The sequence below is a fragment of the Phycodurus eques genome, chromosome 10, assembly GCF_024500275.1.
Source record: "Phycodurus eques isolate BA_2022a chromosome 10, UOR_Pequ_1.1, whole genome shotgun sequence".
Classification (NCBI taxonomy): domain Eukaryota; kingdom Metazoa; phylum Chordata; class Actinopteri; order Syngnathiformes; family Syngnathidae; genus Phycodurus; species Phycodurus eques.
Window position 1 is genome coordinate 24,333,333 of NC_084534.1, and position 18,788 is coordinate 24,352,120.

The 18,788-nt window shown below is 43.9% G+C and overlaps 2 protein-coding genes across 2 annotated transcripts; one reads left to right on the forward strand and one right to left on the reverse strand.

Annotated features, from left to right (window-relative positions):
* The first annotated feature begins 378 nt into the window (after nt 1-378).
* On the forward strand, nt 379-10,347 carry kif17 (kinesin family member 17). The gene is made up of 15 exons (XM_061687995.1): nt 379-957; nt 1,536-1,775; nt 1,964-2,110; nt 3,440-3,541; nt 3,803-3,992; nt 4,793-5,248; nt 5,428-5,495; nt 5,591-5,756; nt 5,970-6,022; nt 6,106-6,227; nt 6,635-6,863; nt 8,106-8,364; nt 8,554-8,612; nt 8,698-8,818; nt 9,690-10,347. Exons 2-15 carry the CDS (start codon nt 1,545-1,547, stop codon nt 9,842-9,844), a joined length of 2,358 nt encoding a protein of 785 aa, XP_061543979.1. The 5' UTR covers nt 379-957; nt 1,536-1,544; the 3' UTR covers nt 9,845-10,347.
* zgc:158258 (uncharacterized protein LOC791186 homolog) lies at nt 9,727-17,561 on the reverse strand. The gene is made up of 4 exons (XM_061687990.1): nt 17,476-17,561; nt 13,294-13,437; nt 13,023-13,218; nt 9,727-12,613 (listed from the first exon to the last, which is right to left on the reverse strand). The coding sequence occupies exons 2-4, from the start codon at nt 13,396-13,398 to the stop codon at nt 11,535-11,537; spliced, it is 1,380 nt and encodes a 459-aa protein (XP_061543974.1). The 5' UTR covers nt 13,399-13,437; nt 17,476-17,561; the 3' UTR covers nt 9,727-11,534.
* Between the last annotated feature and the right edge of the window lie 1,227 nt (nt 17,562-18,788).

The window sequence follows — 18,788 nt, forward strand, 5'->3', positions numbered from 1 at the left end:
GTAAATGAGAGAAACTGGAAGTATCAGAGAACATCCTTAAACAGCAGTTTGAACTTTTTGACATGTAATTTTAAAAGTCATGAAAAAATTATTTCTGCTAATGTTCAGAACCGCGGACTGGGGCGACGTCAGGCACAGGCACGACGGACATGGAAGCTGTTCAAGCAAGGGGGTCGTTCGTAAATTAGAAGAAAGTGAGCACGCTGATGCTTCTTGGAACACTCGTACTCTCAAGTAGAATTAGGGTGTCGCATTGAATTTCTGAACACACCCTACGTACCGTAACTCCATCGACACTGCGAAAAGGCCACACGCTACCTAGCTAGTTGACTTGGCCTTGTCCTTAGCAAGATGGCCACCGGGCTAGAGCCTGGCTGTTGGACGTTGCAGGGCATTGTCAAGATACTAGAATAAAATTAAATAGTTTTATTACATTGTCTTGTTGGTAGGACGTTTACGAAACCCAATACATAAATAATTTATTTGATCGCTATTTCATCTGGTAGATGATCAGAAGTAGCAGAGACCTCCCTAAAACAACAGACTATTATTCCAAATAGCATCGTGAGATGCAGGCGTAGTCACAAACAATTCTTACTTGTGCTAATAGTCAGGAGCGTCTGAGAACCCAAACGACCGCACTATGGATATAACTAATGATTATTCAGATGGCTTGCTGAGTGTCATACAGCAAGATGGCCGCCCGCTGTCCGAGTCCGCCCTGAGCAAGATGGCCACCGGTCGAGTCAGGCGGTTGGGCGTTGCTAGGCAACCTCAAACCTACTGCGGCGCGAGAACGGGAATGGCAAAATGAAAATTGCTCCCACGGCGACGCACAAGAGGCGGACAACAACGACTTTCTTTTGTTCCCGGGCGAGTCATTTTACTCTGAAGTTAAGCAGACGTGCTTTTATAACTACTAGCCGCCAAGTTCCAAGCTAGTTGCCAGGCGTTCTGGTGAGTGCTCACTTTATATAAGCTATGTTCTCCGGCCCGCCACATTATTAGGTACACCATAAGCAGTGTAAAAAAAAAAAATATATATATATATAAATGCTCCGCTTTGCTTCATTTTGATAGTGTGAATCTTACTGACAAATCTTTCTAATATCTCGACCCTGTAGCCAATTAGAAACTAAAACCACAATATTTAAAAAAAAAAAAAAAAAACAATTCTCTCGTCTCAATTTACTTGCAAACTATTGAAATCTGTGTGAAATGTGGGCCTGTTTAGTTGAACACAACGTGACTACTACTTTTTGATGGATGACAACAGGTGGCTACACATATTAATTGTGGTTTCTGCTATCCAGTGGTAGCATATTTAATTGTTCTGCCTGTCACTATACATGACTGTCATAGATAGATGAACAAAAATGCATTATTATTTGTAGTAATACATAAATATGTATATATATGCTCTATTTTCCTTATGTTATATATATATATATATATATATATATATATAACATATGGAAAATAGAGTAGTGGTTGTAAATCACCGATCTACTGTTTGTGACTTTTCATCCTTGCAGGTGGCTGCGATGGGGTCGGAGTCTGTGAAGGTGGTGGTCCGGTACAGGCCCCTGAACGACAAGGAGAAAGCTCTGGGTTCCAAGATGGCGCTGACCATGGATCCGCAGCGCTGCCAATGTTTCATCAAGAAGCCCGCGTCGGCCGACGAGCCCCCCAAGCAGTTCACCTTCGACGGGACTTACTTCACCGATCAAACGACGGAGCGGATCTACAACGAGAGCGCCTATCCTTTGGTGGAGGTGAGCTTTTATCTAAAAATAACAACGCCTGAAGCTAAACATATTACTGCATGCTTTAAAAGATGTTTGTTTGTCTCACACTTGATGAGTGGGCAGGCGCTCCCAAGACCCAACCTTTTTTTGTACAAGCAATTAAGAAGTCGGTTCACCATGTCACCGTGACCATAAAATGGATAATTATCTTACAGGGTGTCACCGAGGGATACAATGGCACAATATTTGCTTACGGCCAAACGGGAAGCGGCAAGTCCTTTACTATGCAGGGGGTGTCCGAGCCCCCGGCCCAGAGGGGGGTCATCCCACGAGCCTTTGAGCACATCTTCGAGAGCATTCAGGTGGCTTTGGCAGCACGTATACCACTCACTGAAACATTGTGTGGACTGTATAATTATACTGTTACTCTTAAAAATGTTAAAGTATGGAAAAATGAAATAAGAAAGTGGAACAAGGCTGAAAGACTTGAACCCTCTTGTTATGTTTGTTTCTTTAGTGCACCAAAAAGGTTGATGGGTCAAGTCACCTGCCGCACGTTTGGTGATTTAAATAAATACATATATACAGTATAGAATAACAGAAGACAAGACAAAAATAAGCTTTATCAAAAAAATTATTTGTTTTTAAATGTGTAATTTTTCCAGTCAATTTCAGGTCAGTTTGACGCACAACATAACAAAAGGGCGAATGAAACATGTTTTTAATTGTAATTTTACATTGTGCAATTGTTTGTATCCCTGACAAGTTTAAACCTCCAGTTACGTTCATATCTCAGGAGCTGCAGTTTTGTTCCTGAGTCAGTTTGGCATGTTTAAATTCACTGCCAGCCCTCCCAATTAACATGTATATTTGACTTCTAAAGGCGTCAATGGCAGTGAATGTGTTAAGTATCCAAAAGTGTCGGAAACAAAACAAAAAAATCCCAATAAGATATTGTTTATATCTCATTATTAAGTCCATTCTATATGTCAGTTACACATATTAAGGCAAACATAGGTTTCATACCAAAACATTGCTTAAACTTTGGTATTATTTTATATTTATAATTTTTTTGGGTCACTTTGACCACACTTGAGGATTTAAATTTTTATTTTTTTTCCAGCAGCATGGTAGTATGACCTCGAGCAAAATGAAGCGTGAATCAACTATATTCGTACATTTTCAAAGTGTGGTACTAGTGGTATGTGAAAGAATCACTACCTAACTACATTTCAGTTGTGTTTCACTTTTTAGTATCATACATTTGCATTTCCTCTTTAACAACTGTTTGTTTTCAAACATTTACGTGCAATGTTTATTTGACTTAATAATACGTTGAATACATTTCAATTGACTTATTATTTAAGTACTGTTTTTATTTTCCTATATTTAAGCAGAGTGTTAATGTTCAAATGATGCGTAATGTTACAGTGGCTTACAATAATATTACTGTAAATATACTCTGTCTTGGTTTTGATGGCCTTCCACGCTAATGTTTTTTTCTTATGTTGCTCATTATAGTTTACGTGGAGAGCTAAGTATTTTTTTAGGTGGTACTATATTTTCATTGGATATGGGTGCATTGAGAAAGGGTCTAAATAATTATGAGACTTAAAAGTAGTTACCTAAACACCACATTGCCAAGTGTATATATCATTTTGGCCTTAACTGTGCGTGTATTTCTGCACCAGTGTGCAGAAAATACCAAGTTCCTGGTGAGGGCGTCCTACCTGGAGATTTACAACGAGGAAATACGAGACCTCTTGGGCAACGACACCAAGCAGAGATTAGAGGTTTGCGGTGTCCTTTACTTTCAGCGACAGTCCGTGCGTAGCGTGCAATGATTACAAACACTCACCGGCCAAGTCATGAAGCATTCTACCACCTTGCATTGTGGGAGCCCATAGCGGCGTGGCCGGTACGTGCACAATACAGACAGTCCTGCACGTTACCCTGGTGACGAGGTTGTTACACAATTCTGAAGGTCAAACTGTTTGAACAAGGTGGCAGACAGAGTGTTTTTTGTTTGTTTGTTTGTTTTTTTGGGCCCCCAGCTGAAAGAGCACCCGGAGCGCGGGGTGTACGCCCGGGACCTGTCCATGCACACGGTCCACAGCGTGGCCGAGTGTGAGACTGTGATGGAGCGTGGCTGGCGGAACCGCGCCGTGGCCTGCACCTTGATGAACAAGGACTCGTCTCGCTCGCACTCCATCTTCAGCATCCACCTGGAGATGTGTCGCACAGGTCAGGGGTCAGGCCACGTAATATATCCTTTGGCTTTTTGTGTGAAAAGATGATGATATACTATATATTGAGCCAGAATATTAACTTGAGATAGGAACTCTTCTGATTCCTCTGTACAATATCCATCTATACATTTTATACAGTGCTTGTCGTCATTAGAGGACCTAGTAAGAGCTTTTTTATATGGGTATACACATTAATGGTGGCCACCCAGTCGCAGGGCACATATAGACAAACAAGAATTCATCCTCTCATTTATCCTGATGAACAATTTAGAGCAGGGTGTCCAGCTGATTTTAGTTGAGGGGCCACTTCATCCCAATTTGATCTCAAGTGGGCCGGACGAGTATACTCATGGCCTCATAAGCTACAAATAACATATATAATGTAAGCTTACTTTGCTCCTGAAACTTCATCTTTTAGCCTTCACAAGGACGTCAACATCAGGCGTCAACTCCTGAGTGAGAGCTAATTTCAGAAAGTCATTTAAGTGGTAAGTGGTCACGGCGGGATTAATAACGATTTTCTCATCGTGTTCGACCCCCAGTGGCCAAAACTAGCAATAAGTTACTTTTATTGAAAAATTGCAGTTAATGTGTTCTCTCTCCCCATGGACCCCCCCCGCCTCGACAGGACAGTTATGGCCCGTGGGCTGTATGTTTGACTTTCAGACTCTTCAATCGACCTACACATATTTTTCTAGAATGTGTCAGTTCTGTGATTGACGGGCGTCTAGCTTCCCTGAATAGGACGAGCTGTGCAAAAGGTAGGCAGCGAGACTCGGTGTTGTCTGTCCTCAGACGCAGCAGGCCAGGATCACCTCCGAGCCGGGAAGCTCAACCTGGTGGACCTGGCGGGAAGCGAGCGTCAGTCCAAAACGGGTGCGACGGGCGAGCGACTGCGCGAGGCCACCAAGATCAACCTGTCGCTCTCGGCCCTGGGCAACGTCATCTCGGCCCTGGTGGACGGCCGCTCCAAATACGTCCCCTACCGGGACTCCAAGCTGACCCGGTTGCTGCAGGACTCGCTGGGCGGCAACACTCGCACCCTGATGGTGGCCTGCCTCTCGCCGGCCGACAGCAACTACGAGGAGAGCCTGAGCACGCTGCGCTACGCCAACCGCGCCAAGAGCATCCAGAACCGGCCGCGCATCAACGAGGATCCCAAGGACGCGCTGCTGCGAGAGTACCAGGAGGAGATCAAGAAGCTGCGGGCTCTCGTCTCGGGCCAGATGTCCTCTGCTGCTGCCCTTCCTTGTGAGTAGACTTACAAAATCTGCTCAGCAGGATTATCTGGGAATTTACAACACTGAGAGTGCAAGTTTCCTTCGAATGCAAATGGATTATTTTATTATGAGCATGAGAATTGCATGGCGGGCCGGATCGCATTGTCTCGTGCGCGCCAAGTCATGTTTTCGTCTCTTGGAATCCTGCAGCTGCGGTGTCCGGGCACCAAGCTGAGGTCTCCCGCAGCTCCGCCGACGGCGAGAAGGAGATTAAAAAGGTAGCTCGCAGCAGAACGTTCCCACGCTCACATATCGGTTGACGTCGGCGCCGCGGTCGTCCCGTTCAAGTTTATTTACTGCTCTGGCCTTTCAGGACTACGAGGAGAGGCTGGCCAGGCTGCGGGCCGACTTCAGCGCCGAGCGGGAGTCCAAGGCCAAGCTGCAGGAGGACATCGCCGCCCTGCGCTCCTCCTACGACTCCAAACTGTCTGCCCTGGAGAAGGTCACATCCAGCAGGGGGAGCTCCGCCCCAACGAATGGTGAGATGGAACGTCTCCCCCTTGGCAACTGTTGAGTTTTAAATAAGAACTAGGACTGTTATAGAGTAAGGTACTGAGCCCTGCCGCAAATAGCGAAAAACACCAGTAACTGACACCCACACCCGTATTTTTATTTTTTTTAATCATTGCCAAGATGAAGTTTATTTTTTATTGTATTTATTTTTTATTTTTTGCTTTGTCTCCTAACACAAGCGAGTTCCATGAGTGTGACAGCAGAGGACAGCGCCGACAGCAGCGCAGATGAGGTGCACACACTTGATGAAAACCCCCCCTCCTACAAATATGCGCAACCCCAATTTATGCAGTCATACTTTAAATTGCGGTCTAGCCGAGCCAGTCCACGGCGACACGTGACGCTGCTGGCATTGAAACGAGTCCAGATGGAGTTCCAGAAGAGTCGCCTGGTGTCAGCGCAGCAGGGGATGTGAAGCAGAAAGAAGCTCTGGAGAGGTCGGTGGCTTGCTGCCATGTCTGCTTACCTTCAGCACTAATTAAGCCAACTACAGATCACGATTGTTGGGAATAAAATAAAATAAATCTTGATTTTGACATCCCATATTGCAGCCCTTCATTTTCTATAGCACTTGTCCTCATTAGTGTCGCCGGTCAGTCGGAGCTTATCCAAGCTGACTTTTGGCGAGAGAAGCATGGTACACCAAGGACTGCTCACCACATACACCAGTTTTAACACTTAACACTGAGAAATTAATTTTAGTCACCAAATTGTGATAATAATAATAGTTACCTTTATCTGGGGGTCAATTGTCGGACGGACTACGTCCTCCTCATTCCTCGTCCGTGTCATTTCTACACAACAGTAACGTGGCTGTAAAATGGCAGCCCTGTCTCTCGCGCAGGCTTCAGAGGCTGGAGCAGGAGGTGGTCGGCGGCGAGCAGGCCCGCAACAAAGAATTCCGGCAGAGGCAGCGGCAGAGGAGGAAGGTGGCCGATCAGAGGAAAGCTCAGCTCGTCGAAGCTCTGTCGGACAACAGCGAGGAGAGCGACGGCGTGCTGCTCAGTGTCTACGACTCCATTCAGGAGGAGGTCCGAGCCAAAGGCCAGATGTTGCTCGAGGTCCAGGGAAAGGTCAGACGCCGTGCCAGAACATGTACGCACGCTGGCCAAAACATTAAGTACACCTGCAATATCTGATGAGGTCCAGCAAAACACAAGTACACGCACACATCCAAAAGACAAAAAGGAAACAAAGATTGTCAATGAGGAAACACCAGGGCTGGAATAAAGGTGACTTCAAATCAGGAAGAAAATCATTCCATAAACCAAGAAATAAAAAAATAAAATATACTGTTTAAAGTTATCAGAGATTTTAAAAATGAAACAAAATAAATAGCAACAAAAAATTTTCATTATTAATTAAAGTGAGACCACAGTACTTCTTAAAATAGAAGACAAACACACGTCGTATAAAATTGTGACAGAAAATACTTAAAAATAAATGTTTTTTATTTTTGTCTACATTTTATTTGATTATATATAATGTATATTATATATTTGATAAAATTAGGTCTCACAATAAATTGATTAATTGACCAGTAATCATCAAATCGATCAAACATTTTTGATAATCAATTAATCGTTTAGGGCCATTGTTTAACGTAAAATTGTCCAAATCCTCTCATTTCTGCCTGTCAGCAGCAAATATTCTCGAAAATTCTGCTTTCGGTAGTCTGTCATTACGTGAATATCTTGTGTTTAATCAAAATAAGACATTTGCAAACATCTACTTTTACTTTGGGAAAAACAATCAATTCATTTTTTCCTGTTTTCTGACGTGTTACTGATCACATCAGTAACTGAATCATAAGAACTTCATGGGAAAAACAATTGTCAGCTTAATCAATTACAAAAAAATTATCATTATTTGCAGCTGTAGTACGAATAACCTGTTCCTTGAGTTGTTGTTTATTTGGTTTTGTTGAATCACTAAAACAATACCAAATAAACAACAAAGGGTTAATAAACAGTAATAAAAAAATAAGATTTAGCAATAAATTACAAGGCAAAATAAATTAGTTTCGATGGAATCATTGATTTAAAAAATATTTGATACTGAAAGCCCTAAGTAAAGTATAAAGTACTATTTTTTTCGTCTTTTACATTAAAAACAACACATTGAATATGTCTGCTTTTTATTACAATGTCAAATTGAGCTTTTACATTTTAAAAAAAATCTAAACTCAGACTGTTTGATACAGCTCTTGTGTTGGTGGTTAATAGATTGTGCAGGTGTACCTAATATTGTGGCCAAATCCACGGAACACTTTGGTTGCGGGATTCTGCTAAAACACGGACCTTTTCCTCCGTCAGCTGAAAGCGGCCAAACTGGAGATCCGCGACCTGCAGACGGAGTTTGAGGAGGAGAGGAAGGACTACCTGGCGACCGTCCGCCGGCTGGAGCGCGAGGGCCAGCTGCTGCGCGGCCTGCTGGAGCGCATGGCGTCGCTGGTTCGCCGCGACTGCAACTACAGCAGCCCGGAGCGCCTGAAGAGAGAGGCCGTGTGGGACGAGGAGAGCGCCACCTGGAGGATTCCCGACGTGACGGTCCAGAGAACCTCGCTGCCCTCAGGTGGGACGTATGAGGAGGATGCGCCAAGGCGGTCTTGCACCCATCCATTTTGTGCAGTGCTTTTCCTCATTAGGGACGCGGGCGGGCTTGATCTTCCATACTATTTACCATATTATATCCCTTTCAAGACGGTATTAAACCCCAATTGTGTCCCACGTTTAACACGTCCCTGGTGTCCTCCTCCCTCAGCTGTGGCTTCAAAGCCCTGCCAGGCCAGAGGCCCGGCCGCCGATCCTGAAGCGCTTGCGGTGGGTTTTTGGCGTGGGTTCCTGCTCGTCCGCGTGCGCTCACCACACTCGTCCGCCGGTCTCAAACGTGTGTGTCCCCCAGCAGGTTGAGGAGGACAGGTACAAAGAGCTGCTGGACCGCAGCGACAGTGAAAATATCGCCAACGCGTACTTCAGATTCAAGAGGGCCAGCCAGCTGCTCGGGGGAGAAGCGGCAACGGGATGCGGTGAGATTTTTTTCACGCTGTCGTCCTTTTGATTGTGTACAGTAGCCCCCCGCTGATATTGTACTGTCCGTACTATACTGTACTGTAGAGAGTCCGAGCCCTGCCTCAAATGGCGGAAAACCTTGAGTAATTAGCGCCTTCCTAAAAAAATGTTATAACAGCATGTATTAATAGTTTAAACGGTAAATATACTGCCAACTATCTTCGCAAAACATCATTTCAAACTCATTTTACAACATTACCCTTAAAAAGAAATGGCTAACTGATCATTTTATTTTGAACCGGAAGTACACATGTACATGCGCATGCAACGGCGACTCGCAGTAACTTCCACTAACAGGAAGTAAGTTAGAGTGGATATAAAAGTCTACACACCCCTGTTCAAATACCTGGTTTTTGTGATGTGAAACAAATAAGACCAAGATAAATCATTTCAAAACTTCCCCCCCCACCATTAATGTGACTTATAACCCCTACAGCTCAATTGAAATTTTTTTGTTGTCTTTTCAAGACAGGACGTAAAAATAAGCAACTCAAATAATGTGGTTGCACAAGTGTGCACACCCTCTTATACAGGGGGATGTGGTTGTGTTCAGAATTAACCAATCACATTCAAATTCATGTTAAATGGGACTCAATGGGATTAAGTTAGTTCTAAGAGGGTGCGCACACTTGTGCAACCACATTATTCGAGTTATTTTTACTTCCCGTCGGGACAAATTGTACAATTTTTTGTTGACTTGTACATACAGGTAATAGGTCACATTAAAGGTAGAAAAAGTTTTGAAACGATTTATCTTGGTCTATTTTATTTTGTTATTTTACATCACAAAAAACAAACACTATATTCACTGTAGCTCCTCACCCACAGCCGCCCACGGCCCCCCCCTCCTGAACGGGTCGCCCCACCTAAGCGTCAATGCGAGCCTGGACTCCGTCATGCCACGTCCCTTTCGCCTCGAATCCTTGACTCTCCCTGCATCCAGTGGTAAGGCGAAGAGGAAAAAAACCAAATCTCATCAATAATGGAGGCAAGTGATCGGACACAACCAGCTGTATGCTGGTGCCACAGTGGCATATGCGCTTAAAAACTGTCCCCCAAAAAAATGTTCAGACACATTAGTTTTAGACTTGAAACTTTGATCACCAAACATTTGAACCTTCCTGCTTCGCTGAAGTCATCATGCATTTATTCCATTAATAATGGTAAAGATGTTTTTAATAGTAAACATGTTGATACCGCAATTATATGTACAGTATATTGATGATTGGTGAGATGCTCAATTTGTTTTGTCTGTTTTCAAAACCATGGCCCCGAGAGCCGGATGAAGGTGATCTGGGGGCCCCTGCCAACCCCCATGAATAAACATTTTTGCTAATTGTTTTCACCCAATGTACAGTCCAGGGTGTACCCCACTTCTCTCGCCAACAGTCAGCTGGGACAGGCTCTAGCTCAACCGCAACCCTAATGAGGACAAATTGATTAGATTATGGATGGATGTACAGTTTCAGTTTTGTGATTGGCTATCTTATGGTTTACCTGCGACACTAATGAGGACCAGCACTGTAGAAAATTGATGAATGGATGGATAGGCCAGTTTTCGTCCTTCTGCAGCTCCCTTTTTCGCGTCAGTGTCACATTTCACAATTTGGCCTGATTTCATCCTCCACTGGAGAATATGAGTTGACAGACAGCGAGTGAGACGTGTCAGTTTCAGAACCTGACACCCCACTTTTGGCGTAGAAATATAAGCCACTGATAGCACCCTCCACCTTCCACCCCAGTTTGTCGAGCAGCGCGCCTCAGCGAGTGATAACGGCGACCGCGGAAGGCAACGATCGGCCATTGAGAGGCTTCGGTGGCGTTGCATAACATCTCAAGGAAGGAATTAAACGTCAAACACCCAAAAGCGGATGCAGCGAGCAGAGAGAAAGGATCGCCTAATAAGTTAACGCGCATGCCGAGCTGAAGCTAATCTGATAATGGAAGAGCAGCGGCCCTTCCGAGTAAGACGAGTGGTGCAACCGCGTAGCCGCTCTGCGAATCAAAGAATCCTCAGTGACTCCAATTATTTGCGGTCAAACATTTAATTTTTCTTGTGCATGCGTGAAAAAGACAAATTAGAAATAGTCATGACTACTTTTCATTGCGAAAGCAGGGTACACACATACTGACAATTAGGCCAAATTTAGGCAGGAAAGGCCCGACTGTCTCTGAAAGATTATCATGAACGATTATCCTGTGGTGTGTGTTTGGAGTGGTATTTCCTACCCGATCTGCTTAGAAAAATGCTAAACCTATTCAATATTTTCAGGATCTCTCACATTTAAAACATCGGTTAAAATGGTAAAACTCGGTATGTGTGTGTAACCCGCTTAAGATGATGAAGTTAAGAATTTTGAAAATTCTTTTCACAAGACTTCAGCCAATGTCCAAGTTGAGGCACAGGCGTGAACCCTGAATTTGTCAACAATGCAAAGGTCCTGTAAACGTGGAGCTCGGCGCCGACGCAGCCTAAGTTCTCTACTGGGAAACGATCAATCATATTTGAGCTGCAACACAACAGGACGCTGTTGGAAAAACTGCATACAAAGGCGTAGCTAGGAAAGAGCTGCTCCTTTAAGTTGATCATTCTCTCCGTCCTTACCGGACCCGAGTGCCAAGTGGCCTCGTAATGCTTTAGCTCCCTTTGACTCAGGAAGTCCTCCACTTGGCTTACTTGTGCGGCTCGTCTCGGAGCAGTCCCAACTTCCTGAGAGCCTCTTTTCTGTCGGCGCCCATTCCAGGCACCATCATCACCGTGTACGCCACAGAGTTTGAGGCTTTGGGGGCGACCGGCTGATCCTCGGCGACTGTTTTGAGTCGCGGTTGAGGATGGTTTATCTCATTTTTGCAGTTGACAGGGCGCTCTGGACCAGTCGTCTTCAACCTGTTGAGTTGACCAGGATGAGAGAGCGACATGGGCCGTTGGTCGCACCTGGAGTGGTGGTGGTGGAAACTAGCAGTGCTCTGCAGCCCCTTACTCCTGGGTCCAGGGGGCACCGGAGCGTGGCAAAAAGAGGGGCTTCTCGATGGAATGATGTTTGCGGGACTTTTTGAAAATCCGTCGCCCGCAGACAAATGAAACTTGGGGAGCTCCAGTCGGGCCACTTGAGCAGTTTCTGACGAATGGTCTTTAAGGAGGCCCAGCTTCTGCAAAGCTTCCTGTCGCACCACTTTGGGATCTGTTGTGTTCTTGAGACTGTATGATGAGTTTGAGGCGGGGGCCGCTTCCTTTTCTGTCTTTGTTGAGATATTTGAAGGGATTATTTTGGGTTTCGGTGCAACTGGTGGCGGGCCTGTCCCAGACCTGTCTGCCTCCGAGACAGCTCTGTCATTTCCAGTGTTTGGACCTTCTATGATGACCGGAGGGCATTTGACCAAGTCTATGGTGTGATCGACTGTGGGACACAAAGGTGTTTTCTTTGTGGAGGCGCTCCTCCGTAGGTAAACAAGCGCATCGTAGGATAAAGGTCCTCTCTCACCTGTCTTCACCAAGTTGTCTTTGGGTTTGGTTGCAGCAGGTATCACAACATTGACCTCGAAGGGTACATGAACACCAGCAGGCTTCTGGCTGGAGTTGTTGCTAAATGAAAGAGATTTCTTCTTATTTGGCTCAATAGCAGCATTGACGTTTGGTTCAGCACAATTAGAGCTGCTCGCCAAAACAAAAGGTGTCGGTACAAGGTAGTTCTGTATGGATTTGTTCTCCACTTTTTCCCTGATGGTTTCCATGGAGTTGTGCTTTTGCAGACCTGTAAGACAAAAGATGCTTGTTGGCAAAAAGGACTGATACCTGAAAGGGAAAAGAGAGCCGAGCTGACTCTCTCGAGGCTCAGGCAGAAACGATGTCAAAACAGAATTACAAGACGAGTTTCCCATCAACAGACGCGAGGCTCTCTCGTCTCTCGCCTCAAGCAGCTTAGCAGCGTCCTGGTCAACAAGCATCAGGTTCGACCGTGGCGAGAAGACAAGGAGCTGTAGGTATTACTGTTCCGGTGAGCGCGAAAAACTTGGACGAAAAGACATGCTGGTCCAACCCAGAAGACACACAGAGACGTTAACGGACGCTCTTAGTAATAAATCCCACATCGATTGGACTGCTTTGTTTTATTGACAAGGTCGCAGCTAAATCTGCATCTGTCGCCGGGAAGATTACCTCACCATTGAGCTTGGTTTTGCTCATGGAGGCTGACAGGTCTGCCAGTCTGGAGGCCAGGCTGCCGGGGTCGGGCAAGAGGTCCAGTTCGTCGTTGGAGAGTCCGCTGTCGTCCTGGGTGTCTAAAGACTCAATGGTCTCCTCCAAAAACATGAGGCAAGCTTTCTCCTCCGCAGACAAGTGCTCCAGACTATCATCGCTCTGTAATGGAACAGAATAGCCCCATGGAACGGTCTGTACTTTCAGCTTCGACAAGTTTGAGACCACGAGACTTACGAAACCAGAGTGTCCACTGACAACGCTGTCACAGCTGCCGGCGCTGTCCATGCCAGCCGACGTTTCCGGTGCGGTCCCACCTGGCCACGTGTCGCTTTTTGGCATTTTATCAAACGTCAGATGTCCCAAAAAGGCCGCCTCGCTCTGATCATGGAGAATAGCGGCGTCACAAAACATCATCCATTTTTTTTGGTTTTGTTTAAATGTACAATCTTATGAATGTGCTAAAACACGTTTGTGTGTGTGTGTGTGTGTGTATGTATGTCATGTTCAAATAAATAGTAAATTTAGCCGAAAATTACAACTCCAATCCTAACCAAAACCTTAAGGTTAGGGTTGGGTAAAGGGTTAGGTCTTAAAGGATTGGAGTGAGAGGTTTAGGGTAGCTTTACTATTCATTTCCAACCCAAACTTAATCTCAACACCATGGTTGGGGTACCCTAACCCAACCCTTACCATTACCCAGACCCTAACCATGACCCAAACTCAAGGCCGGGGGACCAGATCCGGCACGCCACATCATTTTATGTGGCCCGCGAAAGCAAATCATATGCGTAGATTTCATATTTTTTGCTAAAATACTAACATTCCAAATGGTCACTGTTAATAAGCTCCCGTTTAAAATACATGAAATAGTTGATCATGTTTTTTTTTTTTTTTTTTTTTTTTACTGGCTTCTGATTTCAGAACTAGCTATGCAGCAATTTTGTGTGTATATCTAATAAAATGAAACGATTACACGTTTAAATGGGTTCACAGTCATAACGGCCCTCCGAGGGAAACCATAACGACGATGAAAATAACTTTGACTCCCCTGCCTTAACGTAACCCCAATTCCGAACCTCACCGGACCCTAACCCCTGTTGACTTTCTCACCTTACGTCTTTATTTATTTAACCTTCATTTAACCAAGGTAAACGCTTACCGAGATATCAAATCTCTTTCTAGCACGTAAACATTGTGCCACCAGTGCTGCTCTTAGCAGGTTTGATATTTCTTCTTATTTCTCTTATTTAAAAAAAATAAATAAAAAAATGCCTGTATTTTCACAGCCATTTAAAACTCATACATGCTCTCCACGTGACTTTGTCAACTCAATAACAAAAAGTGTCTACAAATGAACACGGGGTTTCATGACAGCGACATCATTAGCCACCTTGACAATGGGATGCTATATGCTAGCTTTAGCATTCTTGCCATCCATCCACGTTGTATTACTTTCGATTTAGGGCGTGCTGGCGTCTGTCCCAGCTGCTTTTGGGGCAAGAGGTGGGGTACGCCCGGGCCTGGTCACCAGTCAACATCAGGCCCCTTAAAGACTAACAGTAGACTTTAAAACTGTTCTTATAACCGTTTTTATTCCTTGGGTTTCAGCTCACTACGGGACTGTCCTTGTTTTAGTGTGTTGTTTGTTTTTAATTGTTTTATGTTCCGTTTTTATGTATGTACAACACTTTGTTTCCGCTGTGGTTGTTTCTTAAAGTGCTCTATAAATAAAGTTGAGTTACGTTGACTCAATTCCACCTGAACCCTAACCTTGACTCCAAACCCTAATCCCTTATCTTAATACTTAACCCTACCCAAACGTCTAAAATAAACCCTCACCCCTACACTTCACCCAAACTTACCCATCTTAACCCAACACTTTTACAAAACTTAAATACCCTTAGTAGTAACGGTACAAAATATGCACGTGAGGTGCAGGTATTATTTGTATCCACTTGGGGTCGTCACCCTCATGTTCTAAACTGTACTATCTGTGACTTTGAATGTGTGCGGCTTTAAAAGGCAGGGATTGGCCTGTCGAGTGACGTGAGAGTCAGAGAACGAGAGTGTGGGGTTGGTTGTTGTTCGATCAGGATAGCAGCGGGCCGTTAAGTGGCTAACCATTATCCAGCCTGCGCGTTGAGTGCCTCTGTGCTTCACTTGAGCCGTGCAGTTAGTGTATACTCTACAGTAATGTGCTTGTTACATGTTTATTTTGTTAGCATTTGTTCAATAAAGCGATGTGCAGTGCACCACCGGCTGTGTCTATTCTTGACCACCTGTGGCGGGATTAAAATTCCTTCAAACTTTCTAACTAGCAGTGGTAGGCTATATTCAGTGTTTACTACACAAGTAAGTATGCGGTAACATGAATCTGTGTAGAAAAGTGATCACCGCAAAATCCTGCGATAAAGCGAAACATCTGTGATCTAAAATTAAACGTGTACGATCGAAACATTTGCGATACAGTGAGACCACGGAAAGTGAACCGCGATATGGTGCGGGTGTGTAGTTTGTCAAAGGGATGACGGCGCATTGTAGCGCGCTGCGTTTGTGACAAAGCATCTAAACCGGCATGTGACTCAGATTACAGCACGCACGCTGCTCCTAATCGTCCTGAGCAGGATCACATTCGCAGCCTCTCCCCCCTCCGTCCCCACCCCAACACAACCTGCACATTATATTACTACTAAATCCATTTGACATTGCAAGCGGACTGCAGCATAAAAGAACATTTGTCCTTACTGGTTTTGGCTGCTTTTCAACTCCTGGGATGCAAAAGAGTACACTTCATTGTTCACGCTAAGCGACCTCCAGCTGTCAGGATGCGGACGCGAGATAACGTTGAAAAAAATGTCACACAGAGCTTATGCAAATAACAAATGTAGACTCCAGATGAATGATGACATTTGGCTGTGTAGTCTGGATCTATTATACGACAGAGCGACTCCAGCGAGGTACACACTTGCCGATTTTCAACATCACCGATTTTGCAAATGTCAGCGACCTCACACTTGACAAGGAAAATAGAAAAGAGAGTAGCAGTAGTAGAAGAAATAGAATAAGTTGGCTAACTGTTAGATTATCTGCTAACTACACACCCCATTTCCAATTAAGTTGGTCTTAACTTCTTTGGAACATGTTGCAGGTATCAAATTCAAATTGAAAAGAAAACAACTAAGTTGAAAAGGATTTGCAAATCATCATATTCGGTTTTTATTTACGTTTTACACAACGACACAACTTCATTGGAATCGGGGCTTGTACATTGCAGTTGCAAAACTCTTTTTGTTGTGGTGAATGAATTAGGAGACATGACAAACAGAGTAGTTATTTTTAGTGTTAACCACACACATAAGGATTTGCGATCGTAAATGTTGAACAGGTTTCTGATCGTTGGCGCCAACTGTTTTCCAAACAGATTGGGAAATAATTTTAAAAAATCACTCTTAACACATCCCACACCAAAGGATAATCATTTCAGGATAATCTTTTGAAGACATCCAAGAATTGTACATTTGCCAACTCTGATCGGAAAGGATACAAAATGTGGAAATTTGGCCCAATTATCAGCAAGCGTGTGTGGCCTGCTTTATAACCGTTGACTCCTACGGTTCTAAATCTCTTTTAACACACCAGCGAAAAATTGATTGGAAAGGAGGCACAATGCTCAAAATTAGATTAAGTTTAGATAACATTTATTAGTCCCACAATGGGGAAATTTGCATCTTTGCTGCTTCACGAGCAATAGTGGATACAGGAATGGCCTGATTATTAGTGTGTAGCCCGCTTTATGATGGATAAACCACAGGATAATTGCTCAAGATAATATTTTAAAGATATCCAACAATTGTTCAAATTGTATTATCGACGTGTGCATTCCACTTAAGACTAAATCTGGTTTTGAAATTGAGCTCTAAATCTAATGAAAAGCCTTTACAAAGCTAATAATCAGTGTAAAAAAAAAAAAAAAAAGACAATGCTTTGTCATGTTTATTTTGTTGTAATTTGCAGTTTTTTCCAAGTTTGGTTAGTTTACAGAAGATGTTAGAAATATTATGAACATCGAGTGCAGTTGAACACTTCACCGAAAGTGACATTCAATTCAAACTGGCTTGAGTTTCTTTGTGAAGGTTTGCACCTAATGCTGTGGCCGCTGAGTGTACTTCCACAATACGATTAAACTAACGAGGAATGACCAATGGCATCAATACGAAAGGACACCATTAACATATGGCGATATGCACGGCTGTATGTTGTTATCGTTTAATAGGAGTGACGTTGATGAAGCCCAATGTATTATTTTGCTTTGTACGCACGACCTCGGTGAAGAGGCCATTACAAAAGACGGAAGTTGTAGCGCCCAAGGGAATATTTTACTTCTATGATTGAGTATAAATATATATATTTTTTTACCTTTAAATCGTTTGCGCTCCATGTTGTTGTCGTTGTTTCTGGCGAAAGTGCTACTGCGAGCCCGCGTCTCTGTACCTACTTGCGCGAGGTGGCGAAGCCGTCAGCCAATCAGACCGTGCCGTCCCCTAGCTGTCAGCCAATCAGAGAGCGCTTTAAAGGCGCGTTGTCATGGCAATAAGCTGAAGTTAAGCACTACAACGCCGTGGACAGTGTTATACTTTTCCTTCCTGCCCACAAGGAGCCCCAAAACTTCGACGCACATTTTGAGCTTTCCAAATTGCATACCTTTTCCCGACACTTATTTCCAGACTTGTGCGTGAAAAATGCAAATAATTTGAGGAAATAAATGCATCATGATTTTTTTTTGACATTCCATTATGTCGCCAATCAATTTCCAGAAGATTATAGCGAGGTGCTGGAGCTCATGCAAATAAAGCGCAAAGCAGAAGTCGAGACCGCAGTGCTCGTTGTCACGGGACTCACAATCGCCGCCACCCGAAGGTTGGACATGGCAAACCAGTTCACACAAATTCACTTAAGCCTGTCTTGAAGCCCTAATTTAAAACCCTAACACTGTCTTGAAAAGCTCATTTGAAACCCTAAAACTCTCTTTAGACTCTCATTTCTCAAACTCAATGCCGTTTTGAAACCATATTTTAAAAAATCAAAGGTTTCGAAACCCTAATTTGAAAACCCAACGCTTTTTTGAACCCCTACTTTGGAACCCTAACCCTGTTTTGAAACCCAAATTTGAAACACTGACCGTTTTGAAAACCATAAAACTATCTTTAAAAACCCAATCCTATTTCGAAACTCTGACCCTGTTTTGAAGCCTTAATTCAAATCCCCAACGCTGTTTTGAAACCCTACTCCTGTGTTGAAACCCTAATTTGAAGACCTAACCCTGTTTTGAAACCCTAATTAAAAACCACAACGCTGTTTTGATGCCCTGCTTTGTAACCCTAACCGTTTTAAAACACTAATTTGAAACCCTAAAATTCTCTTTAAACCATACCAATGTTGTGAAACTCCTGAAACCCTACTGTTGTTTTAAAACCCAAATTTGAAATTCTATCCCTTGTTTTTAAAGCGTAATCCTGTTTTGAAACCCTAACCTCATACTTATCTTGAAAGTATCGTGGATATTTCCGTGTGACGGTCGATGCAAGATGGCAACGCCGTAATCTCTTGTCGGTCTTCTTCGCCGAGTGCACGTTGGCATCAAATTGTCGCAGGGTACCATTCAAAACATCAACGGTCAAGTGCCGAGTTCCTATTTGTCAGTTTTTGTGACAGGAAGTGTCTCGGCCTTT

Coding starts and splice junctions, on each gene's coding strand:
- kif17 (XM_061687995.1), top strand. CDS start 1,545: ATGGGGTCGGAGTCTGTGAAGGTGGTGGTCCGGTACAGGCCCCTGAAC. Junction 6,023..6,105: donor CCGACAGCAGCGCAGATGAG/GTGCACACACTT, acceptor ATTGCGGTCTAG/CCGAGCCAGTCCACGGCGAC. Junction 8,613..8,697: donor CCGATCCTGAAGCGCTTGCG/GTGGGTTTTTGG, acceptor GTCCCCCAGCAG/GTTGAGGAGGACAGGTACAA.
- zgc:158258 (XM_061687990.1), bottom strand. CDS start 13,398: ATGCCAAAAAGCGACACGTGGCCAGGTGGGACCGCACCGGAAACGTCG. Junction 13,219..13,293: donor TCAGTGGACACTCTGGTTTC/GTAAGTCTCGTG, acceptor GTTCCATTACAG/AGCGATGATAGTCTGGAGCA. Junction 12,614..13,022: donor GAGCAAAACCAAGCTCAATG/GTGAGGTAATCT, acceptor TTTGTCTTACAG/GTCTGCAAAAGCACAACTCC.